The sequence below is a fragment of the Mauremys reevesii genome, linkage group 7 (assembly GCF_016161935.1).
Source record: "Mauremys reevesii isolate NIE-2019 linkage group 7, ASM1616193v1, whole genome shotgun sequence".
NCBI lineage: Eukaryota > Metazoa > Chordata > Testudines > Geoemydidae > Mauremys > Mauremys reevesii.
This window is the reverse complement of record NC_052629.1, coordinates 43,652,024-43,670,628: the sequence shown is the minus strand read 5'-3', so window position 1 is coordinate 43,670,628 and position 18,605 is coordinate 43,652,024. Positions and strand designations below refer to the sequence as shown.

General features: G+C 36.6%; 1 protein-coding gene across 3 annotated transcripts in view; it reads left to right on the top strand.

Moving 5' to 3' along the window:
• The window catches only part of MYPN (myopalladin), a 133,122-nt gene that overhangs the window by 22,466 nt on the left and 92,051 nt on the right, over nt 1-18,605 (top strand). The window contains exons 1-2 of one of the 3 annotated variants that reach the window (XM_039546938.1): nt 9,936-10,065; nt 10,317-10,828. In XM_039546938.1, the coding sequence (XP_039402872.1) occupies nt 10,800-10,828 (29 nt within the window). In that variant the 5' untranslated portion in view covers nt 9,936-10,065; nt 10,317-10,799. Of the gene's footprint in view, nt 1-9,935; nt 10,066-10,316; nt 10,829-15,987; nt 16,189-18,605 lie in introns of those variants that run through there. The other 2 variants (XM_039546939.1, XM_039546942.1) reach the window with 2 other exon arrangements.

The following is an 18,605-nucleotide window of genomic DNA, read 5'->3' as shown; positions in this document are numbered from 1 at the left end:
TCATTAATATATGCTGATTGTTTGAGGGGGTTGTTCGAAATTTGTTGGTGATGTCATGTCAGTTTCTAATAGAGGACATATATCCACAACAATAACATACATACACACAAATCACACTTGGTGCATATGTCATCTTTGTTGGGCTGCTCAGCATAGAGTGAATGGCTGATGCAAAAGTTCTGTCTTCTACTATTCTTAAATGTTATCCCTTTGGTCAAGGTTATGGTGCGTTAGTGGGTACACTTACATTGGCACTGCCCACACAATGCTTGCTCTTTGGATAAAAAAAGGACTTCAGATTCCATCAGTGTTACACAAATTTGCACAACTTTTCACAAGTACTAAATTCATTTGAAAAGCTATTTTATTTAAAGAAGTTTCATTTTCACACTAGTACACTCTGAAAAGTTTGCCTGAGGTATTTTCTAAATGTTTATGTACTTTCTCAGTATTTTAAAGTGAATTCTGACTATATCATAAAAAAAATAGTAGTGTCTCGTAACAAAATTTTCAGTTTCTTCTTGAAGAGTCTTCAATAATTAGAAGGTTGAAATTTGTTTGTATTTAGTTAACATACAATTTTTGTGCCACATAGGTATTATTATTATATGACAAATCTCTTACATGATGCTTTTTGATAAGTAGATCTGAAAGCACTTTACAAGATGATCACAAATTACTTTATATTGAAAGTCAGTTAAAACTAAAATAAAAAGTAAAGTTTAAAGACATGACTTAAAGAAGGAGATGGCTCAGTGGCCTGAGGGAGGAAGAAGAGAATTTCAGACAGAGGAGGCCGTACAAGGGAAAGAGTGAAGAATCCCAGGGAGGGCAGAGTAAGTAAGTTGATATAATAATGTGGCACACAAGTGCAGGTAAAAGCCTAAAATTTATTTCCCAACCCAGTCACCTAACAAGGGTGAGGATTTCAGAAAGTTAACTATGTAGAAGCTACTATGTACTATGCTACTATGTAGAAGCCAGTAGCTACTATTACAAAGTAAAGGAAGTCCAATTTTAAATTCCATAAAACTTCTGTTCTACCCCCTGCTTCACTCTCCAATATAATTAGTCAATAAGGGCCAGATTCAAAGGCAGTCAAAGTCAACTGGAGTCTCATCATTGACTTTAGAGGGCTTTGGATCATGCTCCAGAGACAATAGTATTCTCCATTAGTTCCTCATCTAGGATATGTTGTGAGGATGACAGTGAAAGCTGTTTTCAACAAATATAGGCATCATGATTCTGGAACGTATTACCACCTACTTGTGAGTTCTACTTTATGATGGTTGATCATGAGACACAGTTAAATGGAACAGGCACATTTTACAGTGCCATCCATCTCAGATTCAGGAGCCTTAAGAGCACTGCTCTGTGTTGGCGAATGGATGCTCATTATTTAAACATAGGTAAAAGCTTTGTCTGTCTTTTTAAAAGACCCTAGTTTTTCTTGTTCAAGTCAAAGTCACTTCTCCTGTGTAAAGCCTGAGTAACCAGTCTTTCTCAGCAGAAGTGTAGATGGGTTGGAGAGGTGAAATCTACACCCTCAACTCAGAGCCACACATATGTGTAGACACTAGTTCACTTTACTGGCTGGTGTAATGACTGAAGTCCCTTTGTACCACTTGTCCAGGGTGTTGAGACATTTTGCTCCATATAAATATGAGAATTATGTTTACTCCCTGATCTGCCCCATTGTAACATTCAAGCAGGCCTATTTCCCATTTCATCCAGTTATACCTATTGTACCATGCTAAATAAATCATCTCTTTCCTTGGTGTTTACAGCCTTCAAATATTTGTAAATTGTTATCATGCTACTTTCCTTATCTCTTCAAGCTATACACATTAATTTTTACCTCTTCAATTAATCTCTCCAGCTGCTTAATTGATCATTTATGTTGCTTTTCTCCGAACTCTGTCCCATACCTGCTTATCTTATGAGATCTGTTAAGCACAAAGCCAGAGAGGATCTAGCTAGAACCCATAATTATCACTAATAAACTGTTGAGGATGATTGGGAGGCAAGTGATGGTAAGAAGCTGTAAAAATAGGTTGGAAAACTAATGTCCCCATCCTCTTTTATCAACAAGCCTGGTAGTTAAACCATTCTAGTTAGGAGAGACTTTTACTGTAGGTTAGTGCACCTAGTCACCAGCTGGGGATAGACAAACAGCCACACCCAGGTTAAGTTTCTATACCTTTTATCAGGGGTCTGTTTGGTGTCTTCCCAAACAGAGCAAGAAAAGTATAAAAAAAGCAACACTGACAACAGGAATTCAGATTGAGGTCCCCTAGCCTCCAGTAACTACCTTTGACAGCCTGTCACCTCCCACCTCTAGGTTATTAAATCTTTTGTCCTATTGGATATCTTCCTCTAGAGTTCTGTTGTTTGCAGCTGGTGTCAAGGTTTCTGATGCTCCAAAGTTCTAGCCATTCATTCTATTTTTGGTTGCTCTAAGACTCTAAAATGGGTTGGCTTCCGCTTCTGGCTTCAGTTCTTCAGGCTCCTACTAGCTATGTGGACCTTTAAAAATAAATTCATACTGGGCTTCAAACCCTTAAAAAAACCCATTCAAAGTCACCATACATAATAAGAAAATGATACACAAGTGTTTACAAGTGCTGAAGGCATCTCCATTCTATATAAATTGTGCATTAGGAATCAGTGCAGCAGTGTGAAGTCAGCTCAGATAGCAGGCAGCAATCTCTGAGCATCTTTCCTTCATTACAGCATACGCGAACATTCATCACGCTTGTACTAATAGTCACCACAGTTGTTTTGCTGTTTTAGTACAAAAAGGCAGCTGTTGCAGATAGACCCTCACTTAAATTCCTTAGGTTTTCAGCTCAAATATACTAGGCCAAATTCTGCTCTCCGTTACGCATATGCAATTACACTGAAGTCATACCAGTAAAGAATGTATTGTGATATTTTTGGTTAAATATATAATTGCATATAGTAAAATAAATGGTTAAGGATGTGCATTATTAAATGAGCTTTTAATCAGGACTACTGACTTTTAAAACACCTTGTTTGAGGTCCATAGTGTATTTACAATATTTTCTAAAAATTACCCATTTCCAATATATTCTATGATAATCAGCTATGGTCAAATATGGAATATCAATGTGTTTTCTATGGCCTTATTCAAATGACTTATTGATTTGGTAAGGGGAGCACATGTTGCTAAAGATAAAGAAAGATAGCCACATACTGAATTTTGCTCAGCTGCTAGTGTCACTTCTGTACACTGTTTCCCCCTTGTTAATTATTTTAAAAGCTTTGGATCTTAGTAGTTAATGGATGAGACCTATTGGTCATTGAGCTGATTGCCCAACAAAAGCAGGATACTTTTCTTTGATAGAAGACTGATTGGAAGAGTGGTTACATGTATTACATATTTGAGAACACTAGATGGAGCTTGGCAAGCAATGAGAAAGAAACAAGAAAAGGCAATGTAGTGAAGAGGTGCTTTAGTTTTGAGCTAGTTTAAAAAAGAATCCAGTTTAATCATCTTGGGGCTTGCTTACCTCAGCCATTATACAATTCTTGGCCAAATAACTGTGTCTGGTAAAACAGAAATGCCAAGTCCTTAGGCTGATGCTTATTTTTCCAGGGAGCAAATTATTCAAATAGTCCCCTCACTCCTTCTTGAATCCAGCTCCATTGATGAGCTCAGCCTGATTGCAGCTATATAACTGTCTCAGTCTTTTATTGCACCATCAATAACGTTTCCAAATCCTTAAATCTTTTTGATGACAAAAAAAGAAAAAGAAAAGTGGCTGAGATATGGCTGGAAATTACTGGACAAAGTTGAGATACTTCCAAAAGCTAGTATGCGTGATAGAGCAGAAAAATAGTAATAGGGAAGGGTAAGCTAACATACAACAACCATTTGTTGGTGGCTCAAATCACTTCAATTCCACCTTTGGGGCGGGGATGTCAAGAAACCAGAAAAGTGGAGAATCTGTTGATTTTCAGAGGGAAGTAAAGGTAAAGATCCAGCTGACCATGTTAAGGTTCTAGCCCCTATAAAATGGTGTTTCCTACTTTTCTTTAGCTGCCTCCAAAACTGTGTCCCTATCACTGAAGTCGAACACATAACATAGTTTTCTTTTGTTTTGTTTTTTGTAGATTGTGACCTCTTGGGAGCAGAGAGTATCATTTCCTGTATGTCTGAATGATGCCTAGCACAATGGGGCCCTAATCTAGTTCATGGACTGCAATAAAAAAAAAGCACAGTCTTCCTAACCTCTCCCTTTCATTTTGGTTTCCTGAGTACAATGTGGAAATTTCACGCTTTCTATAAAAGCAGCAAAGAATCCTGTGGCACCTTATAGACTAACAGACGTTTTGCAGCATGAGCTTTCGTGGGTGAATACCCACTTCTTCGGATGCATCATTCTTTGCTGCTTCTACAGAACCAGACTAACATGGCTACCCCTCTGATACTTGACGCTTTCTATAAAGTAATTACTTGTATACAGCGTCCTCCTTCCTTTTCAAATATAGCATCTTTAGGATGAATTTATAAATAAATTCTGTGAGACTTGAGGCCTTCAGTCCACATTAATGATAATTAATTCTCAAATATAGGCATCTTTCTGTCCATAAAACCACTATGCTTTATTGTCGCATTGGCTTCCAGCCAGTCTGCTTCTCACTATTCTGTACTTTGGTCCTTGTATTTAGTTACTTATTTTGTATTACAGTTAAGTAGAACTGTTGGCAGTACAAGTTACTTTCTTACGTAAGGCGTAAATGAGAGGGTAGCAGATATGCTAGGTAAAGAATACCACAAAGGTAAAGCAGAGTAAGTTCTAATTATACATACTGTTATTAACTTTAAATCAATTATTTGTTTATAATCACTTTATCCTGTTGCTAAATTTTTACCCAACTAGATTTAGTTCAACTATTAATTTAATGTAGGCTGTAATTTCTTATAATTCTTTTATTCTTGTGACCCACATCACATGGCCATCTAGCTTATCCAGTTTTTATGAGAGCATTTCAGACAGCATTTTATTTACTATTGCATGCAAAGATTCTATTATTCAAAGAAACCCAGTTTGCTGAAGAAACATGGGGATGTTGGTGATATCACACAAGATAGGATATGAAATGATGTTTGAGGGGGTGAAGCAGGACTGTGAATGAAATCACTGGTGCTAGTTTCTAATTTAGTGGTGTATATGATCAGTGTGATCAGCGCTTGTGTAAACCAAAAAGGAAGATACAGGATAAAATCCTTTTGCTATTGTAGTCACTGGGACCACAGTTTAGCCCTCAGACTCTGCTCTGAGAAGTTTATAATCTAACAGACAAAGAGCTGATACAAAATATACTGGAAGACCCAAAGGATAGCGTTAACTTAGAGAGACACTTATTTTATTATTTTTAGAAATGGATAGGTGACAAACAATAGTGTCCTGGATTAGTGTCTGTGGTGATTGCAGAAGAAATGAGTCTTGTTGTAGCTCTTCGGCAGCTTGGATTTGTATAATGGGAATTTCTAAGATTTCTATCACCTTTTGCTCAAAAAAAGTGTTTTGAAATTCTCAGTAGTTAGGGGTATATTCTCGCCTCCTTGGAGATATAACATAACATTTTCACTAATGTAAAGAGTGGAAGAAAAAAAGTACTACAATCAGGAATGAGAGATTAAAAAAAACAGTGGTAGAACCCCCTATTTCTAATGACACAGTTAATTATCTTGGAATGGGTAATACATGAGCAAAAACCACAGGGCATATATTGATATATATGTAATGTAAATGTTCTTTCATTTATGCATCAGATGTTTCTTTTGTAGGACACAATTTCTGCCTTCTACAAATATCAGTTTTTAATCAGTGTTTTCCTGTATTATGTAATACCCATATTTCATATGTTCGCTTTAAGCTATTTTTAACAAAAGGATTAAAGAGAAAATTAAAAGGCCTGAGTCTGAATCCTTTACTCTGGCAAAATTCCTTTTGCAGCAGAGACCACGGTACAACACCAAAGACTTTAATGTTTAACTGTTTGTCAGGAATTCCAGTTAAATACTTTCAGGTGCCTTGATATCAGACAGTCTCTTGTTCCTTCCCCTTCAGCAAGTGGATGTTTGAGCCTCTTAATCTTCTTTTTGTATTTTCTATGCTTATTTTGCTGTTTGGAAGGACAAGTAGTTTTCTTTGATTCCTACAATATTTGTCAATCAGAGATTCTATCTTAGTTCCAAATTCTGCCAGAAGCTGTATAAGCAGACCTCTTCAGCCATATGGAGGTTCTGCGCAGACACAGGAATCCATTGTCTGGGTACACCACAAGAAGGACAAGAGACACTTGTTATGGATTTTAATCAGACCGCAACTTTATTATATAGATGTCTGGGACAACCCGGCAGATAAAATGTACAGTGCAGGCAAATCCATGTTTATTCAAATCAGTTCTCAGGGGCTTCCACCAGCCCTGCCCTCCTTTGTTTTCATCCAGGTCCCCCAGCCGACCCATGGCTTGGACCTTACCCTCCACCAGCCTTGTAAGAGGGTTAAGGTAGGCTATGTGAAACGGGGAGGGGGGGGTCTCCCTGCTGTACCAATCAGAGGAGTCCCCAACCCTCTCCCCCGTTCTGCTCCTCTATCCAGTACCTCCTTTTAAGTCCTTTACCAGGCCATTTATCTGGTCACTGGCTGCCTTCCCTATGGAGTACCTGCACTGGACATCCACCCAATCTTACAAAATAAGTTGCGACATATGGCCTACCAGCTTTTCTTCTCACCAGAAAAGGTCCTCCCTCACACTCGTTGTGGGGAAGGCAAAAAAACCTCACTCCACCAAAGCCAATTCAGGTGGAGCGGGAAAAATTCCTTCCCAGCCCCGCTTTAAAAGGAGCGACTAGCGTAATGCCCACAGCAGGTCCTAACCGAGCCTGCCATTAGCCTCCACTAGGGGAGGGAGGGTAGGTGCTGGCTTCCTTGCTGCGTGGAACAAAGACTTGCCCCACCCAGGTTTCATACCTTTATACCCTTCGGACCTCACATTCCTGGGGGGGGGGGGGGGCTGGATGAGTGATTGCTGCAAAGCTGACCACTGAGCACCATTTTTACAGCAGCTTCTGACTTGCTTCCTCCTCCCTGCCCCCCGCCCATAAAGCAGAGCTGTCCTTCCTGGGTAAGCCCCAGACAAACTGCCCGACCTTAGTTGTGGTGCAGTCATTCACATGGAGCTACTTGCAGGACTGGGGTCTTAGATAGCATTGTGTGTTAAAATGTTAAAGAGAAACGATCCGCTTGAATTTTTGGATATTAATTAGTTTAAGAATCCAGTTTTCTTTATATGTCTATATTTTAAAAAAATATTAATTAAAAATGTATAAGGGAGAACTTGAGTAAATACTGACCATACAAAGGAAACAGTGAAATATATAAAAATTGCTGTGATGCACAAAGTAAACAAACAAAAATAGAGAGAAATAATTTTTGCTATCTTTTTTTCAGTCAGTCATCTTTTCAAGATGACCAATCCCTTTAAATGGACCCAATAATCCTAAAAAAGAAAACATCCTAATTTAAAATAAAACCCCAATGTTATTTGGCTCTTAACCAGAGGACCCACCTTAAAAAATCTGAAACAAAAAAATTACACAGAAACTGATGCTGCTCATGCAATATTTTTTAAAACCTTCACTGGGAATTAAAAAAAGGTAACTACTGAATCTTTTTTAACAAACTGTCAAGATCTGTTCAGTTTCTCATTTAAGTGGTAATAAGGATATATATTTAGAATTCAAAGTTGAAGAATTATAATTATACACCATAGTTTCAAAATATACATGTTTATATGAACCAACAAAAGATTACCTGTTCTTTATAAAATTGCCATCTATGAAAAAAACTCCCCTCCTCCCCCGCACACACACATTTTATGGGTATTTTCTCTATGTTTGGAGGGAGGGGGGATTGAACAAGATTGTCTCTTTGGACTCTCTCTGATACAAGCAAGCAAAATATTGATACATTTTTAGTTTGCTATTTCACATTGAAAAGCACATCGAATATAGGATTAAACCATGAACGCATTGGCTGAAGAGGAGAATAGAAGAACTGATTACAGCTCAATTAATCACACAGTCAAGTAGTACCTTTACGACTTTAGTTATGTCTCCTTAGAAAGGGTCTGATCCTGCTCTCACTGAAATGAGTAATAGAGCTTTTATTGATTTAAATGGAAATAGGATCAGACCCTGTCAATTAACACTATCTCTGACCTGCCTAACTCTTGTTTCACATACCTAATGATAGTGGGCAAATTCTGCAGTCCTTACTCAGGCAATACTTGTATTGAAATACAAAAATAGGCTTGTCATGTTAAATGGTAACATTACTGGGAGCTTTATCTGAGTGAGAAAACAGTAAGGACTAAAAGATTGTTCCAGTATGATTATCTGTGTCATATTTTTTTTTAAAGTAAGCTGTTTTTTTCAATCCTTCTGATATGTCTACACTTTCTAATAATAGTATCTGAGTGCAGTCACCCAATGCCTTGCATGCTGGTGTTAAGAACTGCACTGCATAATGTTATGAAAAGAAAATATCCAAACTGATATTATCTCACATGTTGTTTGAAAGTTACTATGGACCCATCTTTAGTGGCAATACCCAGGAAATTAATATTAACATTTTTATTTACAAAAGAACAAAGGCTTTGAGTTAAATAATTACATATCCAGGATTAAAAAGAGACATAGGACTAAACCATGAAATCGAGTATCCTACCTCGAATAACAGGTAATAACTGACTAGTCAGGGAAAGATGACCCAAACAACTCAGCTAGGGTGAAATTCACAGCTCCTGCACCAAGTCTGTGTAACTAACTTGGCTTTGTACAAGGCACTAAATGGAGACTTATGGGAATGGAATTCACGTCCAACCTGCAAGCCGGTTATAGAACTGCTATGCTTTTTTATTTGAAGCTGGTTCGCCAGCCCATAACAGGAAACATTACTAATTCACTGTCTGCTTTCTTCTCCAAATCATAAATAAATATATTCATCAGGAGAATGAACTAGATCAGCAGATGGTAGAGCACAACCAAAAGTGGGTATGTGATGGTGTTCCTAGTTGGTTACACCAGAGAGCTAAAAAAATCCCTGAATCATTAGTCCTCAGTAGGATATATAATAAGGCTGTGAAGGAGTTAACAAGGGACTCAAAGCGCGCGCACACACACACACACACACACACACACACACACACACACACACACACACACACACACACACACACACACACACACACACACACACACACACACACACACACACCCTGAATCATTGTTTCCAGCACTATTGGATGTGAATGTTAACAACTAACACATTAAAATTGAATGGGTAATCAGAACTCTGGTACCAACTATGATGGTAGTTCTGGTGATTTTGAAATCTTTTTATTTGGAACTGAATTGAAACCACAGACAAAAATCTGTTCTTACATAAAATGACATCAGAACTATGGTAATCTTTTAAAAATTGGACTTTTTAGACTTACTGAGCTCTTCACCCCAGCCTCCTCCCTTCTTTCACCAGGTGAAAAAAATGAAGGCATAAAGAGGCCCTACAAGTTCTATAAATGGCCAGGGAAGAATTCCTTCAACATAGGCATAGAAGACAGCCCTAAACTTAATGCAATTTTTTCCTCATATTCCACAGGGTTTGAGGTCTGTGCTGCACTTCTTTATTCTTCCCAATAAAAAAGCAAATATTGCAAAAGAATGTATCAAAACACTGGACGATAGGAGGATCATTGGGTATCTGTGTTACCTCTCAGTTTCTAGTCCCTTAAACTCTTTATATCTTGATGTCATCTCCCAAGGGAATAAAATAATTTGTTGGTTGGCTTGTACATTTTAGAATGTATTCTTTTTTAGGGCTCAGTTCAAGAAGGCATTCTGCTGAGAAAATGGGCTATATTTGGATTTAGGCCTAAATACATTTGATTGGCCAAATGTTTAATGACTCAGCATTCTAAGAAGATGTGTGAGGCAACTTTCTGGCTTGTGGGCAAAAGATTATCAGGGTAAGGTCATCCGTTTACCCTAGATTCTGTCCCTACCTCTTAGAGTTATTTTCAGTGTTATAATTAACTCACTGTCATGAGGAGGTGTGGGAATGGGTGACTGTGTAGCAATGCTGATGAATTGTTAATTATGTTTAAACAATTGAGACATATATGTCTGGGGCCTAAGTAGAAGTTTGCCTACCAGCTCCTTATCATGACACCTTCTTGTGTCCTGTTTTCAAGAAATGTCTGTTCATGGTTGTTAACAGATTGTTGCAAGACATGTACACTCTATCCTGGAATCGTCTATGTGACTTCAAGACAAAGCTGCCAGGTCATTGGTCCATGTCAAATTACAGGTACCAGGCCTTTGACGATATTGGGGTGTCCCCTGATGCAGCATAAGGGGTCACTGACCCCTATAAAAGACTCTAACCATCCAGAAAGCAGGGAAAGGGCCTGTCTCACAACAGCATCATCACCCAATGTTGTACCTTGCTGTCTTCCCTGAACTGGCCATACAGAGAAGAAGAGGTGAAAGATACTGAACATTTGCTACGCCAAGCCTGAAGCTACAACTGAGAGAGAAGAAACCAAACTTTCCTCCTGCATGCAAAAAATCTTCAAGTTCCATCCTATTGTCAATAAAGATACTGGTAAATATCAACTCAGTTCCAAAACTAAGATCAATCACATGAGTTAAGGACCTTAATAGGAAGGCTTGAAAATCCTTCTGTACAGCAAATTTGAGGATGTTCAAATCACTCCAATGCCCATTAACGTGAGTTTCTGTGTATGTGTGTCTCTTTGTGCATCACTAACTGTTCCTTGGAGTGTAAACCATAGCCTTAAGTCTGTTACCTAAATTGTATCTCAGGGTTAAGCATGTGTCATCCTAAATCTGCTAGGAGTGAAGATTGTAGAAATCATTTTGTATCTCTGCAAGACTGCCAGAAAGATGCAGGCATTGTGTTAAAGTGGGGAGAAGAAATAGATTAAATAAACAAAAGTCTGATGTGGTTTGTGTGAACTGTGAAGCTTCATAGGAGAGAGAGCCAAAGTAGGAAGTTACTAGGGAAGCATTCTCAGAGCTATACTTCTTTAAAACCAACCGAGAACTAGCCTCTGTTTTTAACAGACTCTTAGTTAAATTGCTTAAAGGGAACAGCTTCTTCCCATAATCTTTCTGTGAAATATTAAAAGAATTGTTTTCCTTAGCTTGTAAATTATAATTGGATTTAATGACTTATTGTAGTAATTGCTGAACCAGATACATTGAACCATTGATTTATTGATTATAATTCAGTTATAACCTTGATTTGACTATTGCATTAATTTAATGTAAATTAGGTTAGGAAGACTATAAATTTAATTACCTAGGGATGTATTTCACTTAAACTCATCTTTTTTTAGAACTGCGTGCTTGATATTTTAATTCATTTATAAATGATACACTGCACTGGTTCATCTCTCAACTTCAGTGCACACCTACATAGAAGTAAAAGATGAAACCATTAAAATAATTCTTGAGCCCAACCTATATTTTAATTACTTAAATATCATCACACAATTATCCCTACAATCCCTGTTTAGAAAAGTACATTCACACATCTAGACAAGTAATGGAACTTATACCTTTGCAATGAAATGCAGCTGTAGGCTTGTTATAAAATAGAACTTGAGAGATGCTGACAACAGCAGGTAGTTGTTAGTATACTTAAATTTGTAAGATTGCCTTTAAATAGTAAAAAGGACAGGACAGTCCACTGATACGACAAACCTGGGATTAATATTCTAGTAAAATAGTGCATTTATCTCCACTGAGGAATTTTAGTATAACTGAGATAATATGATTATATTTAATTGCATATAAATGAGAAAACCTAGATGCTAATGTTGTGTACTCAGATTACACTCTAGCATTGGTGCATCAGTATTTGTTTTCCTCTTTTCTGTTGTCCATTTTTTCATGTCTCATTGTACATTAAGATTGAAGTTGGTGTCATGCACTTTAACAAATTAGGTTGTTTTTGTACACTGTAGTGAATATAAATTGCTTGAATATCCTATTTCTAGATTTCCTTTTACTTTCTTTAGTTGAGTAGTCCTTATTTGGACTATGCATTCTAGTTAGTTTTGTATGCTATGGTGAATAACAAAACTCTTGGAATATGTTATGACATACTCATGTGAGTTAAACACCTGGAATATGTTATGATGTACTCAAATGCATTAAGCAGCTGGAAATTTCTTACTGTGTCTTAGTTATATTAATTAGATGGGTTCAAAAGGAACAGTATGTCTTCTGCTGAATGGATATTCTTTCTTGTTTTGCAATCTCATTACAAATATTAAGGTCTTGTTTGTTCTCCAATAAAGGGGAAATATCAGTGATCAGAGTTAAGGATTTGGGGTGCTGAGATAATATTCCTCCATGAACTTCACCTATACCCATAAGCACTTAAGCGCATACTTAACTTCAAGCACACCACTAGTGCCACTGAAATCAATGGAATGACCGATGTGCTTGACGATAAGTACGTTTAAAAGCTTTAAACTGTACTAAACCTAAAGAAAAGTAAGTAGATCAAGTTTTGTTTTCTTCCTTTAATTCTCACAGTTGTGATGTGACAATACATAAATTGTTTAAACTTGTAGTCATGGATATTGGATGTGAAATCCTGGCCCCACTGAAGTCAATGGTTTCAATACAGGCAGGATTTCCCCTATAATGTCATACTGAAATAGTTTCTGTTTCATAATGATGAGGATGCCCTGTGTTAGAAACTACATATTTTGTAGTACATTTGTATCCAATCATTCTGACTTGAATTTCTTTAAAAATATCTTGGCATTAGTCACAACAAATTTTGCGTACCCACTTGATAGCTCTGGGTGATTATTTTATGTATCTATTTAATATCGGACACTTTGCTCATTGGTTTCTCTCTCTTTCTCACACACAAAACTTTTTTTGCTCATTCTGTACCAAGGAAATAGTGCTTTAACAACCTTTGTTGGATGGAGGATTTGTAACATTAATTTGAAATGGTAATCTTATTTATAAATGACTAATTATGAAAAATAGTCAGATAAATAGTATGGAGTACTTTCGCATGGACAAAATAGATTACTGGATCCATTTAGATTGCTTTTGTGTGGTTACATTAAGTTCATGGAGGATAGGTCCATCAATGGCTATTTGCCAGTATGGGCAGGGATGCCAAACCATGCTCTGAAATGTCCCTAACCTCTGTTTGCCAGAAGCTAGGAATAGGCGAGGGGGGATGAATCACTTGATGATTACCTGTTCTGTACATTCCCTCTGAAGTACCTGGCATTGGCCACTGTCGGAAGACAGGATAGTAGGCTAGATGGACCTTTGGTCTGACCCAGTATGGCCGTTCTTATGTTCTTATTGTGACAGCATTTGGCTCCATCATCAGTAATGCCCTGGACAGGAGTTTCAGGACTGACAAGAAAGTAACTGAAAGAAGAGTATATTAATTTTCCATTTTCATAATCCCTTACTTAAAATTTGATTATATATTGCTGTTTGCTGTAAACAATTTCATAAACATCCCTCGTCACAGGGCAAGCATTTTAAATATTATTTGTTTTCTGGATTCTTTCATAAGAGAGATTATTATTTCATGTGAAGCTGCTAAACAAAAATGTCTAAGCAAATTTATATTAGAGAATTCCAAAAGCCATTGGTGATTATGGGAGAATTTACCAAAAAAGTATTTCAGTACAAAATATTTTAGAATTGAAAGCCAGAAATATAGCTTTGAGTAATTATATTGACTAAAATAATATGTCCAAATTATGGTTCAAAGTGAAGTTTTTCACATATGGAAGTAAATCCATTAGATTACTTTTACAGCCTGTCATTGTTATGGGCACTACTAACATGATATCAGCTGTGAGGACTGAGAGGGGGCAAAATAATTTGTATTTGGGTTATCAAAATGTCATTAGAAAGGAGGAGTGTCTTGTAAGGCAAAAGACTGGCTTTCTAACTATAGTATTCTTTAAAGGTTTTAATCTTGCATTGTTGATATATATTAACAACTGTAATTCCAGCTTAATTTTTGTCTTGGAAGTTTTTTAACTGTATTGATGAATAACTCTGTGACACTTTGATGTCCATTATTGTTTCAAAAATTGGACTGTATTTGTATCTATATTGATTTGATACAGGTATCACTTACTTTAATTCTATGCCTTGTATTCTGGAGGTCAGAGTAAATCATAATGGGCTTTTCTACAGGACTTTCTACAGGGCCTTTCTACAGTAGTCCAGTCAGAAGTTCAAAGTTCTGCAAAAGCCCATGCAAATTTTATAATAATTATAATCTCAGCCAAACTCTGTGTAGGTTTTATGGGCATATTAAGAGGCACAACAGACCACGCAGAGCTTGCAGTATTTGTAGGCTGCACCTGTAGGTATTGTAATGCCCATACCAACTCTTAGAATGATCACATTATCAGCAGGCTGCTCTTGCCAGCACTGTAAGGTTCACATCAGATATCACAGATAATTAAGTGTACATCTGATCTCCATCTCTCAAAATTCTCTGCAAATGGACTGAATTCACTACTCAACTTTTCAGTATCAGTGAAGGCAACAAAATAAACTGAAATTGGAGTTAATGGCCCAAGCTGTTCTTGCCACAATGTTCCCGAAAAACCACCCCAAAAGTTTAGGAGACTTTTCAAAAGTGAAATACTCCTGACTTTTCACATTATCATGCTTTACATGCCTTGTCTCATAACTCCACCTCAAAAATACATTTCCTAAAAATTCTCCTCTGCCAGTGGAGCACACTTGATAAGTTTCAGATTATTACTGTTTTGGTGAAGCTGGAGGGAGGTTGAAATCTAGTTTATAACAGAAAGCTAAACCAGCTGCTATGGAGATATTACCTATTTACTGTCCAGAGTATATAAAGATGGAGTTATGGCTTAGTACTTTTTGTATATGCTAGAAATCCAATAGCACTTTGGTGAGATGGATATTTTAACAGATGATGGAACCAAAGATCTCTTTCCTGCCAGTATCTGAAATGAGTGTGAGGAAAAACTCTATACGTTGCATTTTCAAAGTGATGTCCTGGGGTTTAGTCACATGAATTTGATCAGTAATTAATTCTTATGTGCTATATTGAATATAATAATGTTAATACAGAGTTGCATGGCTGCCAAGTTTCTGTCACTTGCTTTGAATATTTTGAAGTTTTTCTACATATATTTTGACATTTCAGTTTTATTTGCAGCTGAAGCTGGTTTGCCCCATTAGGCTTTTTGTTTGTTTGTTTTTTTGTTTCCCAAAGTTTATTTTCAATATAACATTTCAGAAGTTCTAAAATTAGCAGGGTGTTGGTTTTTTTCTTATGGAGGATTTATAATTACTGGCTACTGTTAGGGGGGTTTGCAATATTGTGCCACATGTGAGCATTCAGAAAAATTCAGGAGCACCTTATTTTTAATAATGTCTATATCATGAGTTGTTATTGAAGTTGTAGAATTATGTCTATATAGTTGAACAACATTTAAGTTGTTACATATTGATGGATTTTCCTGTGAGTGTAATCTTACACTTCTAATAAATTCTGACCATAGCAAATACAGTAAATGCAAAGGCTAAATTATGACATTCCTATTATCAAATATAAACTTCTCTGTCAAGAGGAAATTAATATAATGCAAATATAATTGGGATTATTCCATGACTGAATCAGCAAAACACTGCACAAGCATCTGCAGGAGCTTTGTGGGTGGAAAGATTGAATAGCTGTCCATAGGTGCTGTTATAGCAGTGGAATCCCTTTGCTCAATATTCTCCTGTCCAATGAGGTGGAATATTTCAAAGGCACATGGTTTATGCTGCTCAAAATAACTTGGGACCTGCAAACTGACAAATGCTATTGCTCCGGTGGTGACAGGTTATCTGGCTTCTTACAGCCATCCCCACTATAACTAAGGTTAACTCCTTTCATCTATGGACTCCTAGTTGTTTCTGTTCCTAAGGACCTGAAGAATTCCTGTGCTTCTATAACTTTAATTTTATACTTCTGGATAATTGCATCGCTGCTGAGTGCCAGAGTTGGACATCAGCATCTGGAGGAATTGAAAAAGGTAATGTCTTTACTTTAGATCGTTACTGTGTTTTGATAACACTGTACAGGTGCACAGAGGGTCGATGAAAATGTATACCTGTGTGCTACTTATTGCAGATCAGAAATATGCAGGGAGCAGATCACTTTTAAACTATCTGATTTAAATTACACTGAAGCATGTGAGTTAGAGTGAAAGAGAAACAATGTCCTGTAGGATCATAAAGAGCTTGAATAGGATTCGTGGGGTTCCTAAATTCCCTCAGCCTGTTTGTCTCCGATGGAAGAATAAACAGAAGGAAGCAATGACATGAAAATTGCTTTGCAGGAATTTTACTTTTGTTTTTCCACATTTTACTATATGGTGACATGATTACTTTATAATTGCTAAGATTACACCAATATACAGTAATTTGCATTTCCTTCTTAAAGAAAATCGAGCCTAATTTAATATGACTCCTTGGTTAAATACTTTCTTTTTTTTTTCAAGTAAAATGACACTGCTGGCTATATTTAGTGTTGAGAGATCTGCTCTCTGGATTAATGTACACAACAGCTGCAGAAACACTCCAGATAGAAGGGCATTGCTCTCTCCCCCGCCCCACCTCACTCAGAAAGACATTTGACTGTCAGTGGCAAGTGTTTGGCCCAATATATTGCAACATTAAGCAGTAATCAGCAGCACATCTTGAATTATATTAAATAATACATAATTTAAAAGAAAATAGAGTAGCTCTTGAGCTCATCTGCTTAGTCAGGACAGTATTATGCAGATCATGTTAAGGGAACTGATCATTTTATCAGCAGATTTTTGTTCACATCATTAGGTTTAAATTTACTTAGAAGCTCTTAGGTTTGTAAACTAAATAAAAAATCAGCAAATGTTAAAGGATCCAATTTCATAAACTTCAACTCTACTCTTTCCCCTGGCCTTCCTAAAGGTTCATGAGTACAGGATATATTTTCTTTCCTCTTTTTTCCTCAGAAAGTGCTATCAAAATTAAATAAAATTAAATGTATTTATACTGATAACCAAAAGTAATTACTTATTTAAGCTATTAAAAATGCCTTTTACAATAAGTTCAGGAGCAAGCTTTTATAGACAATAGTCTATCATAGTTAAAGACCATGACACAACATAGTTCAGACTTTTTAGGTACTATTCCTGTACTTTCTTTTAAAATTTTACAACAGTTTTGTTATGGGACTGAAGGAATTATACAGACCTTCAATGTTTCCTGCCAACAGCTAGTATTAGCAGGATAAGTACATTTTTATAAGTAATGCTATAGTAAGATTTTGGGATTTAAAAATTACACAGAACAATAAAGAATAATTGTATAATGGAGTCAAAGATCACAAACCATTGTCTGAATCAGTAAATCAGTACTGCACAGTACAAATCAGTTTATTATACTAATTAATATTTCACTTGTTTTAATAAGCAATGTACTGCAGGGATAGGCAAACTCCTTTTGCTTAATTTCAAACCCACTCAAATCTTGTAGTTTGAAAGTCTGACAACTTCAATGTTAATTGATTTCACATTTTGCTTAGGAGAGACTGCAAAAAAAAAAAGGAAGAAAAATTTAGTGAAAAAATTGTGGTGAAAATGGAGATTACAACGGGCAGAGAGAAAAACAAATATAGCAGGACTGTGGGAAACAAGAGTGAAGAAAAGTAGTCAGAAAAAAAATCTAATGAGGAAAAATACAGGTTATCTATTGTAAATAAGGCATCCACCTGTGATAGACCAGTACTGGGCAGGAGGAAAGGTTTCCTTTTCACTAGAAAATGTTTTTATTTAAACTGAATCTCACTTAAGAAATCAGAGGTTTAAATTACAAGAGGAAAAAAAGATTTGTGATCTAAAGCAAGTTTGCACACCCAAAAAACAGGACAACTGACTTTAAAAATCTCAAACTCCACTGAGTTTGTCCATCCCTATCATACAGACTGTGAGCCGAATTCTGTCTCCAGGTATACCAGTACAACCCCATTGAATAATTCCCTCCTGTGTGCATCGTATAGCACAGCAGAACATGGCTCATTGTTTAAATAATGTAAAATACCGCACAGTAGCTTGTTGGGTATCTTAATGTGTCAGCCTAACAATGAACACATGAAATATATTAAAATTATATCTGAGCACTAACATTTAAGTTTTGGCTTCAGACATGAACTAAGGTTGTATTCAGGCTGTCCTCAGTCCTATGCATAGTGCTCACATTCATTGATCAGTCCTAATACTAGCAAGAATAATATAAAGAATTGGGATGGATAAGACTGAGGCTAAATCAGGCTACATATTCAATAAAACATTTGGGCCACAATCTCTGATCTTTAACTTCTGCCTGGAATGCTTATCTATAGTTCTGGGCATGGAGGATCCTCCGAATCAAGTCTCTTTATGTTTGGAAGGGAGCCAGAATAGGAGCA